Source organism: Falco biarmicus, chromosome 11 (assembly GCF_023638135.1).
Source record: "Falco biarmicus isolate bFalBia1 chromosome 11, bFalBia1.pri, whole genome shotgun sequence".
Taxonomy (NCBI): domain Eukaryota; kingdom Metazoa; phylum Chordata; class Aves; order Falconiformes; family Falconidae; genus Falco; species Falco biarmicus.
The window spans coordinates 21,894,482-21,916,755 of NC_079298.1; the positions used below are offsets into that span (position 1 = coordinate 21,894,482).

Below are 22,274 nucleotides of genomic sequence, written 5' to 3' on the forward strand. Positions count from 1 at the left end.
ACCTACAAGCTGGTTGCTGAAGCTTCATAATATTTCGTACAGTAAAAAGCAAGAGTGTTCTTTTATATATATATAAAAGAAAAACTACATCAATTGAAGAAAAAAACCTTAACAAAGCAGAAAAGACATGACCCAGATTTTATTTCTGTAAAACATATCTTAGAGAAGATTCTTAGAAATGGTTAGCTCTGGTAGATAACTGAAGCATTACATCATTATGAATTTGTTTTCAGTATTGTTATTTTCAGTAGTTTAACTGTGAGCCAGAGAAAGGAGCTAAATGTCAAATGATTTCCCACAGAGTGCAGTGTGGAGTACAAGCAGGTTGAAATTTTCCATCTAAGCACATGCCCTAGTCACACTTTACACCCACTTAAGGTCCAGTCACAGGAAATAACTAAAAATTGATCTTGTTTAAGTAACAAAGATATCTTTCCAGGCCTCCATGAGAAAACAAAACTTGTGGCAGATTTGGACATATCTCTTTCCTTTTAATCTTCATTTTGACACTTTGCTTCTATTTGAGAAACCTGAAGATGAGTATGAAATAATTTTCATTAAGATTATTTATTTTTTTTGGTAAGCAAATTTCTGGCCTGGGTCTGAGATCGGAATTGATTCTTCCCATTCTTGCTGAGACAACCATTTGTTTTCACTGGCAGCCTGGTGAGACAGTGAAGCTGTTTCCCAGCACTAGCCCCATCAGCCAGCACTGATGTTCTGACCTTGGTAGTCCCGTGCACTCAGGATGGCAGGAATCCACTTCTTAGCTGGAATGCTCTTTGCCTTGGGACCTATCTGCTGAGGTGGCAGTTGACTTAAGCAAGAAAAACCTACCATCCTGAAAGGACCAGATGGAGAAACTATCTTTAATGTTCTTTACATGTCAACAAGGAGGAATGAGGACTCCCTCCTTGTATCTTATAACGAACTTCATGTTAGAGAAACATTGTGTTCTATAGCAAGGACTCGCCTGTCCTTTGACACTTTCAGCATGTAGTGTTCCTGGTAGAGCAGCAGAAGTTGGCTGTTGCTAGGGCTGTTGCAGTTGTGAGCACAGTGCTCAGAAAGGTGCAAAAAAATCAGTATAATACTGAGTGTGGAAACTTTTATCTTACCCTTGTACTGCTCTGATATGGCACATCTTTGCACTGTGCACACTCAAGCGCTAGTGACTGTAGGAATTGTCTATGCAACTCCCTGCTGATGCAAAGCAGGGGACACCTTTGCTTCTCGGCTGGCTCCAGCTGCACGGGGATGCAAAAGAATTTCCTCATCCTCCGTCTGCTCTTTAGCAAAGTTCACAAAAACCTGTATGAAGAAAGCAGAAAATGTCACCATCTCATATCAACTGGGATGTATTAGTGGAATGTCTGTACATTTGCATCCTCTTGGCCTCTCTGCAGGGAAGGGACAGAAAGGTTTAGACATGAACTGAACTGAGGCACTGCATACCAGCAGGGAGCATTAATTCCTTCTTTATTTTGAAAAACTTCCTTGCAACCTCCTTTTTGGATGCACTTACTTGCAACTAAAATCCTGTATTTTTGCAAGCAGGAGATGGGTTAAGCAAGGTTTGCATGGCTTGCACAATGTGAGCTTGGTTGTGATGGGAAAGAGGAGACAGAATATTTTAGTAGGAAGCTGTAAGGCAGCCAGGAATGTCTCTCTAGCATTCCCATCAAAGACAGCTTTGCATATGTGGACCCTCAGCTACTTAGGGAAGCAGGCAGATGAAGTTAATACCTTCTAGCAAGTGGGTGCTGCCAACAGTCATAGTGGACTTTCCAGTTTTTTGAGGTCTAATTGCTCCTGTATAAAAGCGCATGACACAGACATATAAACATTTAACTAGATAGCACAGTGTCTGACACAACACAGCCCAAATCTCTTATTTAAAATAAAATGTTACTCCCAGCTCAGCAAGCCTTATTCTGAACAGGTGACCTTGCTCAGACTGCTGTCTCTGAAGGAATGGGTTGTGTGAATTCTGTCATCTGGGAAACGCTGTCTTACTAGCTTTCAAATGGCACCTATTTACACAGGGAATTAATTACAGATTTCATATCTGATCCACCCTCCTTGATGAAGGGTCTGTGAATTTTGCCTGAGAAAGAAGTGTGAGAGAATTCTCTACTCTGAACAGTTTGGTCTTTCCGTTGTTTAGATACACCCCTATTGCATTGCCTAAAACCCACCAGACAGGCTCTCTCATGGATGCTTTATTTCTTACTCACCTGATCTAAAGTTGTTTGAGACACAGAATATTCTTCAATATGCAAGTTTTCCTTATTGGAGAGTATTAACCGAAAAATCTTAGCCAAAGAGGAGGAGCAAATCTGATACTGCAGCATGTTGTAGTGTTTCTCTCTCTGTAAACTTCCTGGGAAGTTCATGCGTATGAATTGCTCAGCAGGAGTAGGATCTGGAGGCATGCCGTATTTTGGAGCTTTGATTTTCAGAGTGACAATATAGCCATCTCCAAACCTGGGAAGCACATGTGGATTTGGGAATTGGATGAAGAGATGGTTTCATTATTCAGGAAGGAAATTAATTTTCTGCAGCTATGAAAACATTCAGAGTTTCTGAAAGATAAAGCATAAAATCTAGCTTTGTAGCAAGCCCTGTGTTTGCCCTGCAGAAGTGATGTGTAGCATAGCAGAGTTGAAATGAGATCTGCTCAAATTGCCTAGCATACCACATAGTTGCACCCAGAAATGGGTCTGTTTAAACAACAGCTCTTCAGATTGAATTGCTATTTTAAGAATGGTACATGTCACATACATTAAGTTTTCCCATTAAAATGCACTATAAAAATCTTTTACTCACTTGTATTTTAGCTGCTGAATTGTGCCCAGGCATTTGAAGGTACCTTTTACCATGATGGCTAAACGAGTACAGAGGGCTTCACATTCTTCCATACTTTCAAATAAGAGAAGAGATATTTGAGATAAAAGCCAGCAGATGAACTTCAGCTACTCTGGGATTCTGAATTCTAACTCTTTTTACCTGTGTGAGGTTAGAACCACAGCTCGCCCATCTCTGAGCACACTGACAATAGAGTCCCACAGGAAGCGCCGGGACTGAGGGTCCATTCCAGTAGTCGGTTCATCCTGTAAGGGAAAGGTTAAGACAATCAGAGTCAGAAAAGCAGATAAGAAAATCTGTTTAGAATCAAGTCATTATGTGTTTGGGCCTTAGCATATAGCTGCTTCCCTACTGAAATCTGTGTCTTGAGAAAGCACCTGCACCTTGTGCACTGCCCATGAGTGAATGGGTACTAATGTACTTCTTGGCACAAAGCAGTAAGGAAAAAGGTACAAGAAATTGCAGGTAAGAATATAATGCTGGCTGTGTAGGGCACGACTACAGGGAAGGGAGCGAACACAGTGACCAGTACAACAGTCTGGTCCCAGTTTAGGGACTTAGATATCAAAAGTATAAGCAGTTGTGATACCCCATTATACAAATACTTAGGACCCAAAATATAAATAAATGGAAGGAGGCTCATGCAGTAGCAGTTACATCAAATTGTGTCAAGTTTGGCTCCCATGTTTTGATGGACATTAGAGGTGTAGGTCAATGTACTGAAGAAACAAAGAAAATAATCTTAGTTCTATAATAATGGATACTTCAGATAAAATCTTCCTTTTCTGGTGCAGCAGCTCTTGTAAGAGGAGAGCAAGTTCTCCCCAGGTAACCTTCTTACTTAACACAAACACAGAACACACCTCTCAACCCAAGAAGCTAGTGAAGTAACCCTGATTTACACCAGCTAAGGATATGGTCCTGCATAAATCAAGTTAACACAGTTAGTAAGAAAAACTTTTAACAAAATCTTGGGGAAAACAAATTCATTCAACATTTTGTCTTAAGAAATTATGAGAAAACATTTTATCTGGCTGTTTACTGTGTACAGGCAGAACACATATAAAGGCATATTAAATGGCACAAGGAACCATGCTGTTGAAATGCTATTAAAATTTTTCTTTTTAGCGTACAAATTAAGGTGATACAGTGTAATTGAAATAAAGACTTTCTGTAGTAATTGCATTTAGAATCTCCCTTGAGATACACAATTATCTGATAACTTATTTGATGAGAACTACGTTTCAGCATTTGTATACTTTAGTCTAAATTTGTATAATTTATTCAAATATATTAAAGGCTGCAAGAGGGTAACTATCTTCCTCTGTCCTCCTGGATAAAGCAGCAAGCTGTGTGTCATAAGATAATCTTTTACATGAGCGGTTATACTCTAACAAGAAAAGGCAGACTGAAACCAAATGTGGATTTAAATTCAGATTTGTCTGGATTATAGATTTTATCTAAACCATTCTTTGTGGAAGATATTTCTTTCATAATCACTTGGGGTCCATTGAAGACATAGTTATACATTTCAGTCTATCCCTGAAATTAAAGAACTCACAATTACATTGAAGTAGATATAAGTTGAGGGTAGAAAGGAGCTTGCGAGGACTGTCATAAACATTCTCGTACCTCTTTAGCACGTAGTTTTATGAAATGTTATATTGAACTATCACAGAGCTATGTTACCGTAACACTTACTAGCAAGATGAGCGGTGGGCAGCCTATAAGTGCGATGGCAGTGGAGAGCTTGCGCTTATTGCCACCACTGTAGGTCCCAGCCAGGTGGTCTGCATACATAGGAAGGCCCAGCTTCTGGATGCCCCATTCTGCAACCTATGAGAAAGACCATCTTTTTCACACAGCAGCTAATGCATAACAGACAGGATTGCTGATACATCCCTCTTCTGGCAGACATGGCAATCCGCTGGGTTTTAGCACATTCATTTTAGAAGCAGAGCAGGGGAGTCCAAAAAATTTGTGATGATGAGGGGAATTCTAAATAGTTGAGGGAAAGTCATAAACCAGCCTCAGCTGTAGAACTCCTATCTGTACAAGAATTGAATTTTTTTTCTTCTGGAACCTTCCCCATGTTTTCTTTCTTATACATAAACAACTTTAAAGGCAAGAACAAACCAGCAACCAGTGCAGTTCTGAGTCATAACAACTGCATCTTTACCCTTCCACAGTTGGCGCCACAGTTTTGCAAGTACTATTAATGGCTAAGAACCTGCATTTGATGGTGCAGTCTTCTATTTAACTGTCCAAATCACAGGAACCAGTCCCTGGCCTTCAACACACAGAATGGCAAGCCCACTTTGGAAACTCCGGCCCTTGGCATGTTATGAACCCAGTTTATCACCACAAATACTCACTGTAACTACATCTAAGTCAAAAGCAAGAATGCTTTACCCTCTTGATTTCCTCTGCTGGAACCCCCCGCAGGCGTGCATATAAGTAGAGATGTTCTCGTCCTGTGAGCAGGTCATCAATGGCATCAAACTGAGGACAGTATCCCATGTTTTGATGGACATCAGAAATGTGGGTCAATATACTGGAGAAACAAAGAAAAGGGTATTAGTTCTACAGTACTAGCTTTAAGACAGAGATGGACAGTTTCAACAAATTTTTTCTTTTCTGGGGCAACAACTCTTCTAAGAGGGGAATGAATTCTTCCTGATACAACACCCTACTAAAATATCTGTCTGTACAGAATAGCAAGGAATATATATTGGTTAAAGTCAACTCAGTCCTGGTTAAGAGTGTAAGCCCATTTCCCCTCACCCATTTTCCTAACTACAGACTATGTTAAGAGAATTTCTTTGAACAGCCACTCAGATCTTATTTTTTGCAAATGTTGTTTATTTCTAGAAGAAAAAGATCAGTCAGTTTCATCACAGAGTGTGGCCACTGGGAACACATGGGCAAGACACAAGGCTAACACTTTGCTAACACTAGTAGTAGTAGTAGTAGTAGAAGTACAGAATCACAGAGGATTGAGGTTGGGAGGCACCTCTGGAGGTCACCTTGTCCACTCACCCTGCTCAAGCAGGGCCACCTAGAGCAGGTTGTCCCAGAACATATCTTGGCAACAAAATAGCCATTGTTCAAATCACAACCATGGACAAAGAATCAAAACCCAAGCACACCCAACAAACCAAGACACACAACCTGAATCTAAAATAATGTAAGTGAGTACCAGATCAGACTTCATTAACTTCTGACATTATGCCAGCACTGTGCAAACAAAGACACTAGAAACAGCCAGAGAAAAGTCCCAAAGGTCAAAGTACCCTATTGGACTCGTTATCTAACATTTGTTATCTCTTGCCATTAGATCCAATTGCTTTGTCCCACTGTCAGCATTAAATTTCTTATTTTTTTAAGGTACTTACCTATTGCCAGCCACTACAGCATCTCCAGATGTCACATCAGTATCTCCAGTCAGCATTTTGAATGTTGTGGTTTTGCCAGCGCCATTCACTCCCAAAAGACCAAAGCACTATATAACAAAATTTGTCACATTCTTTAGTATTTCCAACTTGGAAATCAGTGAGGGCATGAAATCTGAACTGATCTGTGGAATGTAATCTAGTGTTATTGAACAACCTACCTCTCCGGGACGGATGCCAACACAGAGTCTGTCCACTGCAGGCGTGTGCCTACCTGCATAAATCTAAATAGACAGGAAAAAAACCCAATAAAAATCCTATTTTGAGACATCTACAGCAAAGTAAATCATCTGAATTTCTTAGTTTAATGTTATTGGGATGAGCCAACTTTAGAACCAAGACAGGAGTAAATAAAAAAACTTAAGAGAAAGAGTAAGCATTCTACAAAGTCAGTCATTTATTTACATTAAGTAAATCTGTAATGATCCCTAAAAATACCAATTTTTCTGCATGCAGCCTTTTCCTTCATATCTTCAGCACTAGGAGACAGACCTGATGCTTTGCGAGGACAAAGTGTCTCTGACATATCAAACCAAGGTGGAACAATACAGCAAGATAGCCTGAAGAATGATACTCCAGTTCTCTATTCATAAGATCCCAGTAAAGTGTGTAATCTTTGTACTTCTGTAGCTCAAGCTCACATGTGTTTTGATAGCATGCAATGTCTGGAAAGAAGATAAGTTAGCAATAACTATAGCCCTTGGTGTGAAATCAATCACGTGGTTAACTGAGACTGAAACTCACCTATGGAAAAAACAGCATGGTAGAAGAAAAGACTACTAGTAGAAATGTACACTCAGGAGGTAACAGTTGTGTCAGACAATGCGAGGTTAAAAAAAACACCTTAAGCAGGGAGGGTTGCACTGTCCTTGCTGGACTTCCCTGTAGTTTGATTTCTAATCAAAGGAAATAGCCTTGACTTCTAACATGTTTGTTGTTTTCCAAGGCACAAGGTTGACTTTGAAAACAATACTGTCTGAATCCACAGCTGAAATACATTCTGAAAGAATAAATTTACACTGCACTCATTTGTTTCATTCTTCTCAAAATACTACCTTGGTCAGGTCTTGCAATTCTAAGATATCTGTTTTGTTCCCTCCACTCATGATTCTTTTTCTTTCTTCTGCAACATCCTCATCTTCATCGGTAATGGGTGACATGGCAGTCTCAGAAAACCTGGAAAAAACCAAGAGATTGATTGCAGAAACAATGAGTTGCCCCGGATGCAGTTAGAATAACAATGTGAAACAATGGTTAATCAGTTGCTAAAAATGCAACTGGTGGAAGCAGTGGTATTGAAACTTCACAGTGTGACAGTGGCTGGAGCATTCTTGCTGTTGGGAGAATCCCTGACCTTTGAAAGTTATTCTCTAAATACTGAAATGGGAGGAAACTGCTTGCTTGATATCAGTCACTGCTTTTGCTATTTGGCTGCTCTTGAGTGACTACAGATAGTCCTTCAGCAGGTCTTTTGAGTGCACCTCCCTGTAAGACTGTATTTTTGTAATTGCACCAATTAGTACTCTTGCTGGCAATCTTGAACAGGAGTCAATGACCTGCTCACACCTGAAAGGTAACTGCTTTCATTGAGATAGAGGCACATTTGTAAAGCAGAGAGGGGAAGCTTCCATAGTGTCCAGGCTGCAACTGTCCTGTGCCATGGACTAGAATTCCTGTTCAGGGGTGTCAGGCTAGTACCTTATGCCAGTACTTATGACACTACAAACTTGCCAAGTAATTTTATAATCTTGCTATTACAGTGTCTTAATCTAAAAACATCTTAATTCAAGAAAACTAATTTCTTTAATAATATTTTCTTAAATCCTCTTAAGATAATGCACATTTGTAAATGCTTTCTTGAGCCAGGATATCAACAAATTCAGATGAAATCAGGTAAGCAAACAGAAGGAAAAAAAGCTGACAAAAGAGAAAAAGAAAGAAAAAGAAAAAAGAAGGACATAGAGAATAACAAAGACACTCACCCTGTTAATAAAGGAACATTAATAGAAGCTTTCAAACATACCATCTTGTGGAGAACAAAGGGTGCTGCATAAGGAGATTCAGAATGAAGAACGCAACCCCTTGAACAGCCATGGCAACCAGGTTCTTTCCAACAAAATCCCACTGAAAAGGGTTGGAAAGATGCTCCTCACCTTTGTGGAAAGAGCACCGGAAAGCAAAGTGAAATACTGCTGACAAAAACCACTGCTCCTCAGAACAAAAGGCATAATTGTAACAGTTTAAGATGAAAATCTGTACTTTATTTGGTCATGATCAGGCACTATCTTCATTTTCCAGTGTCTTATAAAGATTTTTAAGATACATCCCAAGCTCAGCTGGCACACGGGAGTAAAAGTAAATATAAGCTCTCCAAAGATATATTAATTTGGATATCATAACATGAAATTTGCATGGATTATGTGAAAGACATACATTTTCTGAATAAAAACAGATGAGTTCAAAACAGATGAGTTCTGCTATGTGACTGTTCTTTTAATAAGAAGTTGTCTGGTATCAGAGGCAGCCATATCCTAAGAGGATGCATTTGAAGAACAGTGGCCACTTTAAGCATTAAACCAAGGGCCGCCAAAGTATTAAAATGAAATTAAATAATATATCCTCTGCTAATGATCTAAGGACTTCAGAACAAATGATAAGAAGACACCAGAATCTGGCACTGAACAAATGGGTTCATTTTCAATAGAGACAACTGGTTGGGCCGTAGAGTTCTAGCAGCTCTGTCAGAAGCTGTGATTCCTTCAGAGAGGTTGAACTTTCATATTCCTCATCCATCTGATGATGTGAAAGGGGAGAATTTCAGAAACAGCCACTAATTTTCCAAGATAAAACTTTCAACCATCTCATCCAAGGTCAGGCTATGCAATGCAGATATAACTTGTGCTTACTGGCTTAACTTACCAAACCTGACATATACTTCAGTCACTGCTTGGTTCATGGCCAAGTCAATGAGTCCACGGCCCAGGCAAAAATGTGGGAAGACAATCAGTACATTTTTCAATGTTTTATTGAACTTCAGCAAAGACTACAAGAAACAGAAACAACATAACAAGCAGCTGAAACCAGACTTCTTTAATATATGATTCTATGAATTTACCTTACTTTCTGTTTTTGATTTTGAGTAGCTAATTATGAAATTATTATTGAAGTTGGAACAGCTGGCTCCAATTGGCTGAAGGGATATTCTGTACCATATGATGTCACACTTAGCAGATAAAGCTGGGGGAAGGAGGAAAAAGGGGGGACATTCAGAGTTATGGTGTGATGGAGCCCTGCTTTCCTGGAGATGGCTGAATGCCTGCCTGCTGACGGGAAGTGGTGAATGAATTCCTTGTTTTACTTTGCTTGTGTGTGTGGCTTTTGCTTTACCAATTAAACTGTCTTTATTGCAACCCATGAGTTTTCTCATTTTTACCCTTCTGATTCTCTCCCCCATCCCACTGCGGGGAGGGGAGTGAGCGAGCAGCTGTGTGGGGCTTAGTTGCCAGCTGGGGTTAAACCACAACAACCAGGTGTCAACAAAAATATTACTTACCGGCTTATTTTCAAATAACTCCAGGATGAATGTAATGGCACTGCTGCTGATCCCCACAAAGAGATTAATACAAGACAATGCAACATAAGCAGTGCTAGGGACATTGAAGAAAGAAGCAGCGGGGTACATCATGGGAATTACTGCCCATCTGCATGCAAAAGACAGAAAAACTATGACAACAGCTTCTCAGTATTCTCATGTCAGTTGGTCTAATGAAAACACAAAGTTGAGCCTTCTCATCCCAAGTGTAATGAAACAGTGTAACCAACCAGACATACCACTACAGCATTCTTTCCCTGGTTACTAGATAAGTTTTTTCTGCTTAGTCTTTTTTGTTGTTAAAATGCCGGGCAATAGAAACTGCTAAAATTGAGAAAGCTTAATGCTGGCAAGGTTATTATTACCCCAGATATCTTTGCCCATCTCACTGGATTGCACCCCAGGAGGGAGAAACAAATGTTAGATAAAGCAGATAAGACGCGCTGCTTTGCTAGATACTCCTCAGCCTTTGGAAATGCTCAAAGAAATCAGAAACTCTGTACATTTTTATATTCTTTTCTAACTCCTCTACCATTGTTTTTTTACTCCTGATTTGGAACTTCCTGTGCCATGATTTCTGGGACATAGCAAATGTACATGCAGCAGCACAAGAAGAGTATTCCTCTGGAATAAACTTACAATACTTAGCAATAATCAGTCTGACTAGAAAGAATTCAGTAACAATAACCTGAATTGCTTAACAGGAAAATACACATGTGGTCAGAAAGAATCATCCTAAGTTTCCCACTGTGACTGCAGCTGAACACAAGGGTTAACATACAGTTCTATTAATTTACCTTCTTTTATGTTTTCTATTCAGAGTAGGAAATCATGAAATTATTATTGAAGCGACTGCCATGTGATTACATTTTTTCTGAAAATTTCATCTTGGTAGATGCTTTAAAATATGCAAAGACATTTTAAATGTCCATCCACACAGCCATGAAATACTGTATTTAAAAAAAAATATACAGAGCCACAGATAACTTATAAAAGATACCACTGTTGCACTTTAAAAAGATATAATGAAAAATTAAAACAAATGGATGTTCTGATAGCATTTTTTAACATTGGGTATTTTACAGAGATTAAGTGACGGTAATGTTTTTCATTTTCTTGGGATTTTCATTCAAAGAACACAAAAACTTCAGAAAATTAAAGGTAGTCTGCCCAGAAAAGAACTGTTCCCTCTTAGGCTTAATTTGTGATATACATAGAAGGATGTGAAGCACCTCATTTCTCTCTTCAGCTCTAGAAATAGATCTAGTTGATCATTTTGCCTAGACTACATCAGCTGCAGGGCTATCAGGAAAATTATTTTATAGATAAAAATATATTACCACTAATTAAATGAGAGAGTGAATTTCAGTCAGCCTTATAAAATGGTATTTTACCAACACAAATGCTCATTTGAAGGGAAAAAAAAAAGTCTTGAAGACTCAGTACTCTCTGCCTTTCAGTTAAATGCTGAAAGATACTTGGGTATTGGCTGTCAATGAGGCAAATGAACAAGCGCTAAATTCCTACACAATGTACTTATCAGAAAGCAGCAAACCGAACAAATATATTTTCCTGTAGGGATCACACTTAATGCTTAAAAATCTAAGGCACTGATGATAAAATCTCCTTTACAGCATGTGGCCAGAGTGTGTAAATATCCTGGAGGAGGGATGGAATCCATTTCTAACCTGTATTGCCCCCACTCAGTTTTACTCTTTAAAGCTGGATTTCTCGAAGCACAGAGCTCAATAGCATGAAATCATTTCCATGTGAAATACAGGGCCCCACATGCAGGAATAACCTTGAACACTCACCCATACAGAAGCAGCAAGGCAACAAGCACAGGGAGATTAGTCGGAGAAGTGTATGCTTTCTTGTTGAATCCAGCAAATATAACCACAACCATTCCAGCACTCAGTGCATAATTGACCTGCCACATCACAGGGTGAAGATCAGTGTGTAAGACCTGAGACAGTCTGTAAACATACCCAGATCCTACACATTATTCCAAAAAGATTTTGAATTGAGGAACACTGGAATTCATGAGCTAGACTAGTCACCCTCATGCTTTTGGATCAATGGGTCCCTGGCATCACTCGACATCTTCTTATCAGACTGTTCAACAAAAATACAATATATATTGCTGTTCTTTAGATTATGGTTTGGGAGCCAAGTATTTCATGGTCCTGCTGGCAGGCTGCCTGCAGAAAGAGGCCGTGCATATGCAATGGAAGTGCAGTTTCTGATGGTGCAAAAGCTGTTTAGGAGGGAAAAAGCTAGTTACCTGAGCCACATTCCTGGGAGGAGGCTAAAGCAAGTATGCTTGGCCACTGCTCTTCTCAGTTTCTCTGTTTGGTATTAGTAGTGCTAGCCTACTGCAATGCACAGAGCTCCCCATGCAGAATGGAAGGTGGCATTTCACAGAACTGCCAGCACCAATCAATACCTTTGCATCATGCTATCAAGAGCCTCGGTCAAGCAGAATCCATGTCAAAGAAGTAGCTGGGAGGCTGCGCTGACCAGCAGGGGACAGGAATTCAGAGAATTGCTTCTTTTCCCTCATTTACTTTACATTCCTCTGATAGAGCACCTTCTGAAGCTTGAAGAGGTTTGGGCTTTTCAATTATTTCAATATTTTTCCCTTTTTTTTTTCTTTTTTTTCTCTCCAATTCCATGTTCATGCTTTTCTTATTGCATAAGCCCTTGGCTGTTCTCTTTGTTGAGAAGGCTTGGCTAGAAAACAAGCCCCTTGCTGTGCATCAACCAGGCAAAGAATTTGCTCCTTTGTCACAAAGTGGCCTGAGGAGTAATGGGAGGGTAGCTGAACCCTGACTAAGGAAGCCTGGGCCTGTGGTCTAAATCCTTTTGGAACAACACAGATTAACATGATTCAGTGACCTAAACAAATACATTTATGTAATTTTAGACACCCTAGAGTATTTTCTCTGGCCTCCAGTTACTGTTCCAGCAGCCCGTGAAACTCCTCCACTTAGATTTCCTGAATATCTTGAAACATGTTATGGTTCTTCTAGAGGACAGGAGTGACTAGCATCATGCAGGCTTTCCCCTGCTATGGGAAGTTGTACTTTATTATGCATTCAGTTCTAAGGAAGGTAACTCTAAGATTACAACCATTTCAGCTTCATTAGTTGAATAATGAGTTGGGCACCCAACAATTCCTACATCTGTAATTAGGAGGTCAAATCCTTAGCATGCTCTCTGAGAAACATTTAAAGAAATGAATGCTTTGCAATGCTCAGCATCACCCTTCACTCAATTCACTGATTAGTCCCCAGTTCATGCAAACCCAGGAATAATTGCAGGCTATGAAATCAGACCAGCCGTTACTCACTATGTCCCACATGAAGTTAGTTAGCCAGTAGATTGCAGGGCTCACACCACTGATGAACTGTAGATGCTTGGCTTTCGTTACACGTTCTTGAATCAGGTATAAAACATAACTGGCTGGTATAAAGGACATGGCAAAAATCACACAAATGGCAACAACAGCATCCACTGAAGTGGTCAGCCTAAAACAGAGCACAAGAAGCGACTGTGAGCAAGGGAATGGATGCAACACAGCACTATAGTAGCATTTGGGGAATCTGGAAGGAATTTTAAGATCTAGAAGTAGCAACATTATTTTGTAAGTAGAAGACCTTTCCGATTTCAAAATGTGCTAGTGTATTTCCCAAGTTGTGCTGGGTACTGTAGCTAAGAAACACGGATGATGGTGGTACCATTTCCTGATTTTTTACTTTCCTTCATTCTCTGGGACAGTTCAACTCCTATATATATCTCAGTTTGATAGCCTTTCCTTTATGGTGTGTGTCAAAATAGACATTAAGGCACAACAGTCAAAGTGTTCTGGGTGCTGGGAAAAGAGGGACTCAAGGAGGCAAGTTGCAGACAGTGAGATGAAGTGCAGATCTTGCTAAGGCAGAAGCTTTCAGTTTCACTGAATTCTGAACTTAATAGAAGACAGGAGTGGGAAGTCATGTTTTCTTAGGGGTGTCTTTTTCAACAAATTATGGCTTTTAGATTCTGGAATACACCAAACCTACCACATGCCATTGAAAATAAACCTGTGTGCTGTCCTTGACACCAAGATGGAGATGGTAGACTACTGTCTACCTGTAGTCAGTTAAGGGCAATTTCTGATTCTTCTTGGGATTATGATCTCTGTGTTATTTCAGAAGTAGGTCTGTTGGCTTTTGAACATGAACAGACTTCAGAATCTTTCAGAATCAACAGAAACATGTAATCATGTATAACCAATGGTCATAGCTCCTGCATGGGATGGGAATGAACTCTTACAGGAATATAAGGAGACAGAAAAGAATAGATTGCATATCTAATTCTCCATCAGAATGAAACTTCATGGAAAGGCCTCCATGTTCTGTCAACTGAACTATTTCTCCTCAGAGTGTGAGTACATTGGAGGTGGTAAGCTCCCAGGAGAGGAAGGGGTAAAAGCTAGCAGCAGAGGACAGACTTACACAGTGACTTCAGAGAGTTGCTCCTTAGTAAGGTTGAGGGGATGGTTTATAGCAGTGATCCCATACTCCTCAGGGGCTTGGCCAGTCCGCAGGTTAGCTCTAAGGATTGCATTGTTGGCTACATTGATGAAACTAACCATAGCATGCCAGCCTTTATTGTTAAACCACACCTAAAAGAGCCAGAAAGCACAGATTCATTACCAGAAGCCTTCACTAATAACCCTGAGCTGCAGGAGAAAACTTGGCTGCCTTTTATCTACTTTGGTGGGCATTGTCAGCAGGGAAGAATGCACCACCAGGAATTCATAGCTTCTAGGCACAGTCCAGCAGGAGGAGCTCACAGCCCCTGTCAAGGGATTTTGTAGAAGCACATTTTAAAATTTAACAGAATGTGTCCTACTCGGAAGTATTTAGGACAGCAAGAAGTACTAAGAACATGGTTAAAAAATCTCACATTAGAAATAACTTGACATTATCACTGTATCCCTTATTACTTATCATTAGTATTTCAGCTCCTCTTGCATCCAAGAATGCCACTACCAATAATGTCACAACTCAAAGTCTATGACAGAAAGGACTATGAGTTAGCAGACTACTTCCAGAAAATACCTTAATATTATCTTCAGTTTCCATGTATTTAAGGAAATTAGAAATTTCTTTAGCAGCAGCCAGTGAAGTTTGTCCCTAGAATAGAAAAGAAAAGGCTAAAGATCAACTGTCTGGGTGCAATCTGGTGCTGCAAGTTTTCAGCTTTGTAACAATTCTTTACTAAGGGGACCAAAAAAACCCCAAAACTATCTTGCTTACTCCTGTCACATTCATCATTCGGCCAAGATCACTTAAAAAATTGACAACTTGATCTCCAGAAACATGAAGGACTGGGAGCCTTCCTCCTGTAGAAATTCCTCCGTATCTAACAAGAAAACAGTATCATCAGTCACTTTACCACAGACACAAAAATCTGTACATTGATCCACTTAATGTAAGTTTGATTTCTATATATCATATAACTAATGTATAACTCTCCGCTCTTTTCTAACAAGTTGTATTAGGTCTTTACAGGGCTTACAAATAATAGTTCTATCAGTTTCTGAGAGGTTCATGCTATGATTCTGAGAAAATTATTATTTAGATAAAAGATTTGGAGAAAACAGTTATTTCTACGGTGCAAAATCTTTAAATCAAGATAATTGACTTATAACTGTTTGGACAGCATGAAGGACTGAGGACAGCATGGACCTCAGTTAAAATTTCAGTTGCCCTGAAAGGAGCAGGGATTCACCTATGCTGGTGCCAGCCAATACTCCATAATGATAAATACTATTGCACAAGGTGAACCAAAGTCTAATCCCATAGAAAGTAATGTCTGCACATGAACAAGCAGATATTCTATGAAGGAACCAGTCATCTGTCTACTACCTTCGAAGTGAATTCCTACTGCTGATGAAAAACTAAGCATGTTCCTCAAGGCTAATTAGTCACCTTTCTAAGCTTTGTATCTACAGTGTAGACCATCACACTGGCATTAGCTGATGCCTCTACATAAGCGTGGAGTACTAGTGGAGTCTGTTTTATAACTACTGTACATATTCAGAGCAAGGATGAGGAGTTGTTATTGTTACTTCTATATTTCATAGGCTAGTGTCTAGGTCTCATCTTACTCGTGTCCTTGTTTTGGAAGGCTCATATTTTTCTGCTCCACTTTGAAAGAGCTGCATCAGAGCACTATTGCAATGTAGTGCACTATTGTATTGTAACTTTCCATCACTCAGACCCCATTAGTCTGACTCTTGTAGATAATAAAACTGTGACAGTTCCATTGTGTGCCTCTGACCTTCATCCTTGTGGGATTAGTCCAAACGAATATAACCCCTTGTCTTTATAAAACCCTTGCTGACTCCCAACCTATTTCCCACTAAAGCAATCACTTTGTTATATACTATCTGCCACAATTCCCCTTGTCCATTCAGAGAAACATTGTGAAGCTCCATGGTTAAACACAAATTCCTTGTTCCTTTTATTTACAACCATAATCTATGAACTAGTTTCTTACCTCCTTTCATTGACCCAGTATTTGCTCTTCAAGCTGAAACAGACAAAGAGAATCCTGTTTTTTAACGCACTGAACCAAAGTCAATGGTATTGTCAGGCTTAAATGGAAATTAAAGGTGAATTAAAGGTGAATTCCTATACTTTGCAGATCTCCAGTTCCCCCCAGACAGCTTCCCCCCCTCGCCCCCTTTGTATTGTCTTTCTTTTTTTAATTGCTGCCTATTACTTTAAGTTGTGGGGTTGTCAGGACTTCTGGTATTCCCTGCAGTGGGTTTTTGGATTTTTTTGTTTTGCTTTGGTTTCCAACATGATTCACCTCCAGCTCATACAGAGATAAGGAAGATTTCTGAAGTGACACATACTGGCTTTATCCTAAATCCGTAATGAATTGGTTTTAAAAGATGTATCTAAAGCAATTATGACATATGCTAAGAGGAATCAGTCAAAGGCAGCCAGCACATAGCTAATACAACAGAAATTTCAAGAACTCTGCTGGGAATTGAAAAGGTGGCAAGGTCTGAATCAGAAATAACAGGCGATGGACACTGCATAGCTAATTACTATGCACAACACTCAGGAAAGCTGAGAAGCTATCAGTACGATAGATGTATCTATGTAACACTGTCCTTTGGCTCTTCAGCACTTCTGGGAAGCAAGTGATAGTTAACAGAGGCAGATAGTCATGCTGGTGTGGCTAACAGTCCTTCTCCTTTGGCTCTTCAGCACTTCTGGGAAGCAAGTGATAATTAACAGAGGCAGATAGTCATGCTGGTGTGGCTAACAGTCCTTCAGGGACGCAAACTGGTATCTCTGCAAGGCAGTTCCCCATGCTGTGCAGAGGCATCAGTTTTCTCACCACTGACAGTTACCATTAAGATGGCATTCCATCACCGCTGCAGCTTAGCTCTGCCTATAAAGGAGTAGCCAATTATACAAATAAGTATAATTAAAACAATTTAACTCCTCTAAAATGGGCATCTCCTTACATCAGTAATATGGACATGATGCTCAAGTCTATGCAATACTGTGGCAAATCAGGTGCTGTGTTATTATTAAATAAGAATGTAAAGGCCAGATACAAAATACCACATCTGAAAAAACAGAGAGATTCATCCCTACCTCCCTTTTATCAAAGTGGGATATGTTTTCACCAGAAAATCTGAAATATTTCTGTGGGTCAGGTCTTGAAGAATTTCTGTGCTGTGCTGTACTCTCTGGAAAGAAAAGAAAACCTAATCAATCACAGTAAACTTTACAGTCTCTAAAGCTATTAAGTAAGTCTCAGTAAAACAGCAAAAATAGTTTTGACTTAGAGGAATTGCTTAGGTTCATACTGTTGCTGATAGTGGGTCATTCATTTTCTAGCCCAAAATTCATTATTTTACTGAGATTTCAGAAGAAATCATGAAATCACAGAAGTCTGTGATGTCTGACACAAAACAGCTGCACTTTACTCTGAAACTTGCCCCAAATTTTTACCTCAAGTTGCTAAATCATAGAAAACTACCTTATCTTCACTGGGACCTCAATTTATTTGAAAAGCTTCCTTCTTTCACAGTGAAGATAAGGTAGTTTTCTATGATTTAGCAAGTTGAAGTAAAAATTAACATGAAAACTTCACCTTCACTAGCAAATTAGATGCTTTGAATGAAAACCATGCCTTATGACACCTTTGTGAGCTTTTTTCAAACACAGGGTCCCGTGAAATGCAAAAGCTCAAACTTGCTGAGTTTATCCCAAGGAAGAATATACTTTAAAAGGTTCCCGGGCGGTTTCAGAGGGCAAAGCTTGCAACCTGAAACGACCTAGAAAGTAAGGCTAATGAACTTTCCAGAAGTTCCTACATTTGTCCACAGAGAGGCAGTACCGGATGACAGAAGTTGAGCCGATTCTTGACAACACACAGGAAGACGTAGCATCATAGTGCCTTCATTAAATAAGCTGTCTATGCTCAGACATACTTCACTATTATTTACTTCCCTGGAGACTTAAATGTGTTTCTTCCTGAAAAGTTATATAAAATTATCATATCCTGCAAAATTATCAGGATAATATTATGATAAAGACATTTCCCTTAGACTACTAGAATCTCCACAAACAAACAAACAAAAAATTAATTTTGCATCCTACTTGGATTTGAAGTTTTAGACTAAATTTCCCTCTCAAATACACTAGCATGCAATTAGCAAAATTCAACTTTGGCTGTCTGTTGGATCGGAATTACTTGGAAATGAGAAATAACTTGGGATGCTGTGAATAACATCAGACTATAATCTCTTTATTATTTCTTTTTTTGCTTCATAGACAGGAATTCTAGAGATACGTAAACAACTTTTCTTTGTTGTTTTGCGAATAGTGGTAGATAAACCAAAGCAAGGAGAATCAGTGTTTTTAAGAGATTGTGTCATAGATTTGGCTTCAGAAATTTATCAAGCTTGTGACATTAGTGGTAAAACTAGAATGACTTTAGTCATTTGGCTGTTGTGTGCAGTCTGCCAAACAGGAATATTTAAGTTGAATGGGGTGCATGGTGACACATTAAATTAGCCAGCTAATTACTCTGAGAGTGGCTGTAGTTCCATTTTCTTTAACTTGTTAGAAAAACATTTAGAAAATGTAAATACTAACAGGCTACAATTGTCCTTAGCTCCTCAAAAGAGCAAGCACATTTTATAAAGGGCACTACTAAGATTATTCATCAATAGAAGCAGGTGGGAATGTAGGTCTCATCTCTTCATATAGCATCAGTGGTTATTAAACTACTCATCTTCATGCACATCTAACGAACACTCATTAGGATTGCTTAGAATTTTCTTTCTAAAAATGGAACCAAAAGGCATGTAAAAAAATGATTATTTGGGGTTGACTCAATATTAATTTTTCCAATTTTTTCCATGTTTTTCAATTAATGACATTTTTTTCTTTCCTTCCTTTCTTCTTTCTCCCTTCTTCTCTTCCCTTCTTTAAAGAAAGGCAATCTTGCAAATAGAATTGTTCTCTGAGGCAAAAATAAATAAATAAATTATTTGATAAATTGTTGAATTTTTTTTGTGATTTTCTTCTATATGAAAAGTTTGTAATTTGGATGAAAATAGTAATCACATTTCATTTAGATGTGCAAGCTTTTCCAATACCTTTGAAATTTAATTCCAAATTCCAGCAATTCTTGTTCCCTTGGAAATATACTCAGCTCTTTTCACGTATATTGGCATGGCAAGGTACTTGCACACTAATCCCTCCTCCAGCACTTGCCATGAAACTTTTCTACAAAGATTTATGGCACAAGGACACAACCTGTGGTGGTGGGAGGCCTCCTGCGCCTGCAGGGCATTCTGGCAGCATAGTGAGTTTCTTGTCAGTGCTGCACTTGCAGGAAGGTGATGGATTCTCAGGGCTCCACTTTTGGCTCAGCAGGAGCCTGCTTAGGTTAGGATGAACAGAAGGTGTGTTCCAGGCAGTTGGCATATTATTGCATGGGTAGTTTCTGTGTAGAAGAACAGATTCCTTAAACTGTGCAGATATACAGTTCATGAGAGCTCACAAATCCACAAAATCACAATGCTTTCAACAGATATTCTCCTCTCAGCCCTCATCCTGTGAGTTATGAATAATAAGAACATTTTAAAGTACTTGGTAAACATGAACAAATATAATCTCCCCCTACATCTCTGCCAAGTTCACTGTCTTCAGCTTACAGATAGGACACTGAAGGAACAAGGGGACTGTGTTAGACCCATCGGTACATACAAAATCTGCAGTGGAGACACATCTTTGTAAAGAAACTACCCTTCTCCTTGCTCATGCAGTATCTTTTCTCTATTTTTAAAACTTTCCTCTTTGCTCCTGCTGTAGCAGGCAGAGGAGAGGAATCGGAAGAGAGAGGAGAGGAGAAGACAGCCAGAAGAGTCAAGCTGCTGGATATCTTGACTAGGAGAGAGGCAGGAGAAAAGGAGCAAGTGGCAAAGCATAGCAAGCCAGTGACAAATGCCTCCAAAGCACGACTCACGAGCAGGGTAAACAGGTAGGACAACAAATGTTAAAGAACTCTAGTAACACTTCCCTCACTTCACAGTGAGAATAGCTTCAAATTGTGGAGACTGTTCTATTGCTACTACACAATCTGAGCACCTGCTGAAGCTACTGCTTCCAAACACACCAGGGGGAACAGGAGGAACATGAGGGGACTCACGTGGGAAATGCCAGAGAAGCTGTGAAGATTTGGATCTGAGCCCACTGGCCTACTGACATAAATTTCAACATTGCTAAATGCTCAATACAAGGCTACATGAGCTGGTTTCCAGCTAGGCACATTGAGCACTATGAATCTTTCTTAATTCCCTGGCACTTGCTGTTTGTTTGTTACTTTTGACCCCATATTAGATATTATTGCCAACCATCTATCTGAAGCATTGGTTCTAGTGAAAAGTCAAGACAATTCATACTTGTTTCACTACTCAAGTTCCACTAGTAATATCCTGCTAGAATCTTGTTCAAGAGAGATTAGCTAGCAACTTACGGAAGAGGCTGATTCTTCATGCAGCGATTTCCAAATCCTGGTTTATTCAAGAAAGCATTAATGAGGGAGACCATCTGCTCACTGCCGGGACGCTCATTGCTAAGGGAATAAGATAGGACTTTCTCTATCAAATTTTCTTTCAAACTATTCTACTGGAATACACATAGCAACTGGTGAAGGACAGCCATATGGCAGAAGCAACTGCATCCCTACAAATGCTGATAATGAAATTATTTATTTATGCAAAACCCCAGAATCTTCCAAGAAAGTGAGCAGGCTAAAACCTGTTTCTCCAAATATTAAAGCATGACTTCTGAAATAGTCCTATAGCAATACTCTCCAAAAAGGCTTGAATCCACATTTCTACCCTCTCGGCCCTGTCACACTCAGTAATTAGAAGATGAAAAACATATTCTGCATTTTCAGTTGCTGAGGCCAAAGAGACAAATCTGCTAATAGTGAAGTGTCTGCAACTAACAACCTAATAACATTAGACTACAGACTGTTGCTAGTGACAAGTGTTATACAAATAAAAATATCAGGATCTGCTCCACACACTACCAGGTGTATATTAAATTAAAGTTTCATGTCCATTTTCTATATGAAACTCGAGGAAAATGCTTCAAAATTACTGCCTTCAGTTTTGCTGCTTTCTGCTAGTTGTGATCGAAGACTTAAACATTTTTTATATATTTCCTCTGCACTGCATGTTTTGACTTGGCCCAAGTTCAGCTTTGGAATATGTGGAAGTGAAGGTGAAGCAGGTGTTCAGGAGAGCACAGAGGAATTGTGAAAAAAATTCTGACCCAGTGAAAGGATACTGTGAGGGGAGAAACTGTTAAGCAGCAGCATTAATAACACTTGAGCTCTGCTTTCATCCTGTTTCCATAACTTTGTCCGAATATTAAGTATAAATATATCTACCACAGGTCTGCAGATAGGCTTGAATCATTTGAATCATATTGTTCTCTAAGATTATGATTACAGGAGTAGTTCAACAGTGTATCAGAAACAGTCAGATTTCTCACTGTCCTGGATCTGCTGTTAGGTAGTGTATGTAACTCTGTAAGTGTTGAAGTCATGAATTCAGGTAGGAAGAGAAGAGTCCTAAAGGTAGCAAGATATATGAAGGACTATTGGTTAGACATACTAGCAGCTGTATTCTCAACTTGCACCAGTTTCACGCTGTTTTAAATCTGCTGATTCCAGTGGAGTTAATCCTTTTTTACACCACACCAAGTGAGTACAGTAAGACAGGGGCCCATGATCTTAAAAAATAGGGAGAAAAGGGTGTA

General features: G+C 39.4%; 1 protein-coding gene across 5 annotated transcripts in view; it reads right to left on the bottom strand.

Annotated features, from left to right (window-relative positions):
• Nucleotides 1-122: 122 nt before the first annotated feature.
• The window catches only part of ABCA4 (ATP binding cassette subfamily A member 4), an 84,616-nt gene continuing 62,464 nt past the window's right edge, over nucleotides 123-22,274 (bottom strand). For 4 of the 5 annotated variants that reach the window (XM_056356144.1, XM_056356143.1, XM_056356140.1 and 1 more), the window contains 21 exons: nucleotides 20,980-21,078; nucleotides 19,758-19,947; nucleotides 17,583-17,677; nucleotides 16,465-16,497; nucleotides 15,219-15,324; nucleotides 15,021-15,095; nucleotides 14,412-14,581; nucleotides 13,265-13,442; nucleotides 11,727-11,842; nucleotides 9,874-10,021; nucleotides 9,240-9,363; nucleotides 8,344-8,473; nucleotides 7,376-7,496; nucleotides 6,482-6,544; nucleotides 6,264-6,370; nucleotides 5,281-5,422; nucleotides 4,570-4,704; nucleotides 3,010-3,113; nucleotides 2,830-2,922; nucleotides 2,238-2,487; nucleotides 123-1,311 (listed from right to left, as the gene is read on the bottom strand). In XM_056356144.1, the coding sequence (XP_056212119.1) occupies nucleotides 1,189-1,311; nucleotides 2,238-2,487; nucleotides 2,830-2,922; nucleotides 3,010-3,113; nucleotides 4,570-4,704; nucleotides 5,281-5,422; nucleotides 6,264-6,370; nucleotides 6,482-6,544; nucleotides 7,376-7,496; nucleotides 8,344-8,473; nucleotides 9,240-9,363; nucleotides 9,874-10,021; nucleotides 11,727-11,842; nucleotides 13,265-13,442; nucleotides 14,412-14,581; nucleotides 15,021-15,095; nucleotides 15,219-15,324; nucleotides 16,465-16,497; nucleotides 17,583-17,677; nucleotides 19,758-19,947; nucleotides 20,980-21,078 (2,602 nt within the window). In that variant the 3' untranslated portion in view covers nucleotides 123-1,188. Of the gene's footprint in view, nucleotides 1,312-2,237; nucleotides 2,488-2,829; nucleotides 2,923-3,009; nucleotides 3,114-4,569; nucleotides 4,705-5,280; nucleotides 5,423-6,263; nucleotides 6,371-6,481; nucleotides 6,545-7,375; nucleotides 7,497-8,343; nucleotides 8,474-9,239; nucleotides 9,364-9,873; nucleotides 10,022-10,709; nucleotides 10,863-11,726; nucleotides 11,843-13,264; nucleotides 13,443-14,411; nucleotides 14,582-15,020; nucleotides 15,096-15,218; nucleotides 15,325-16,464; nucleotides 16,498-17,582; nucleotides 17,678-19,757; nucleotides 19,948-20,979; nucleotides 21,079-22,274 lie in introns of those variants that run through there. The other variant, XR_008824676.1, reaches the window with a different exon arrangement.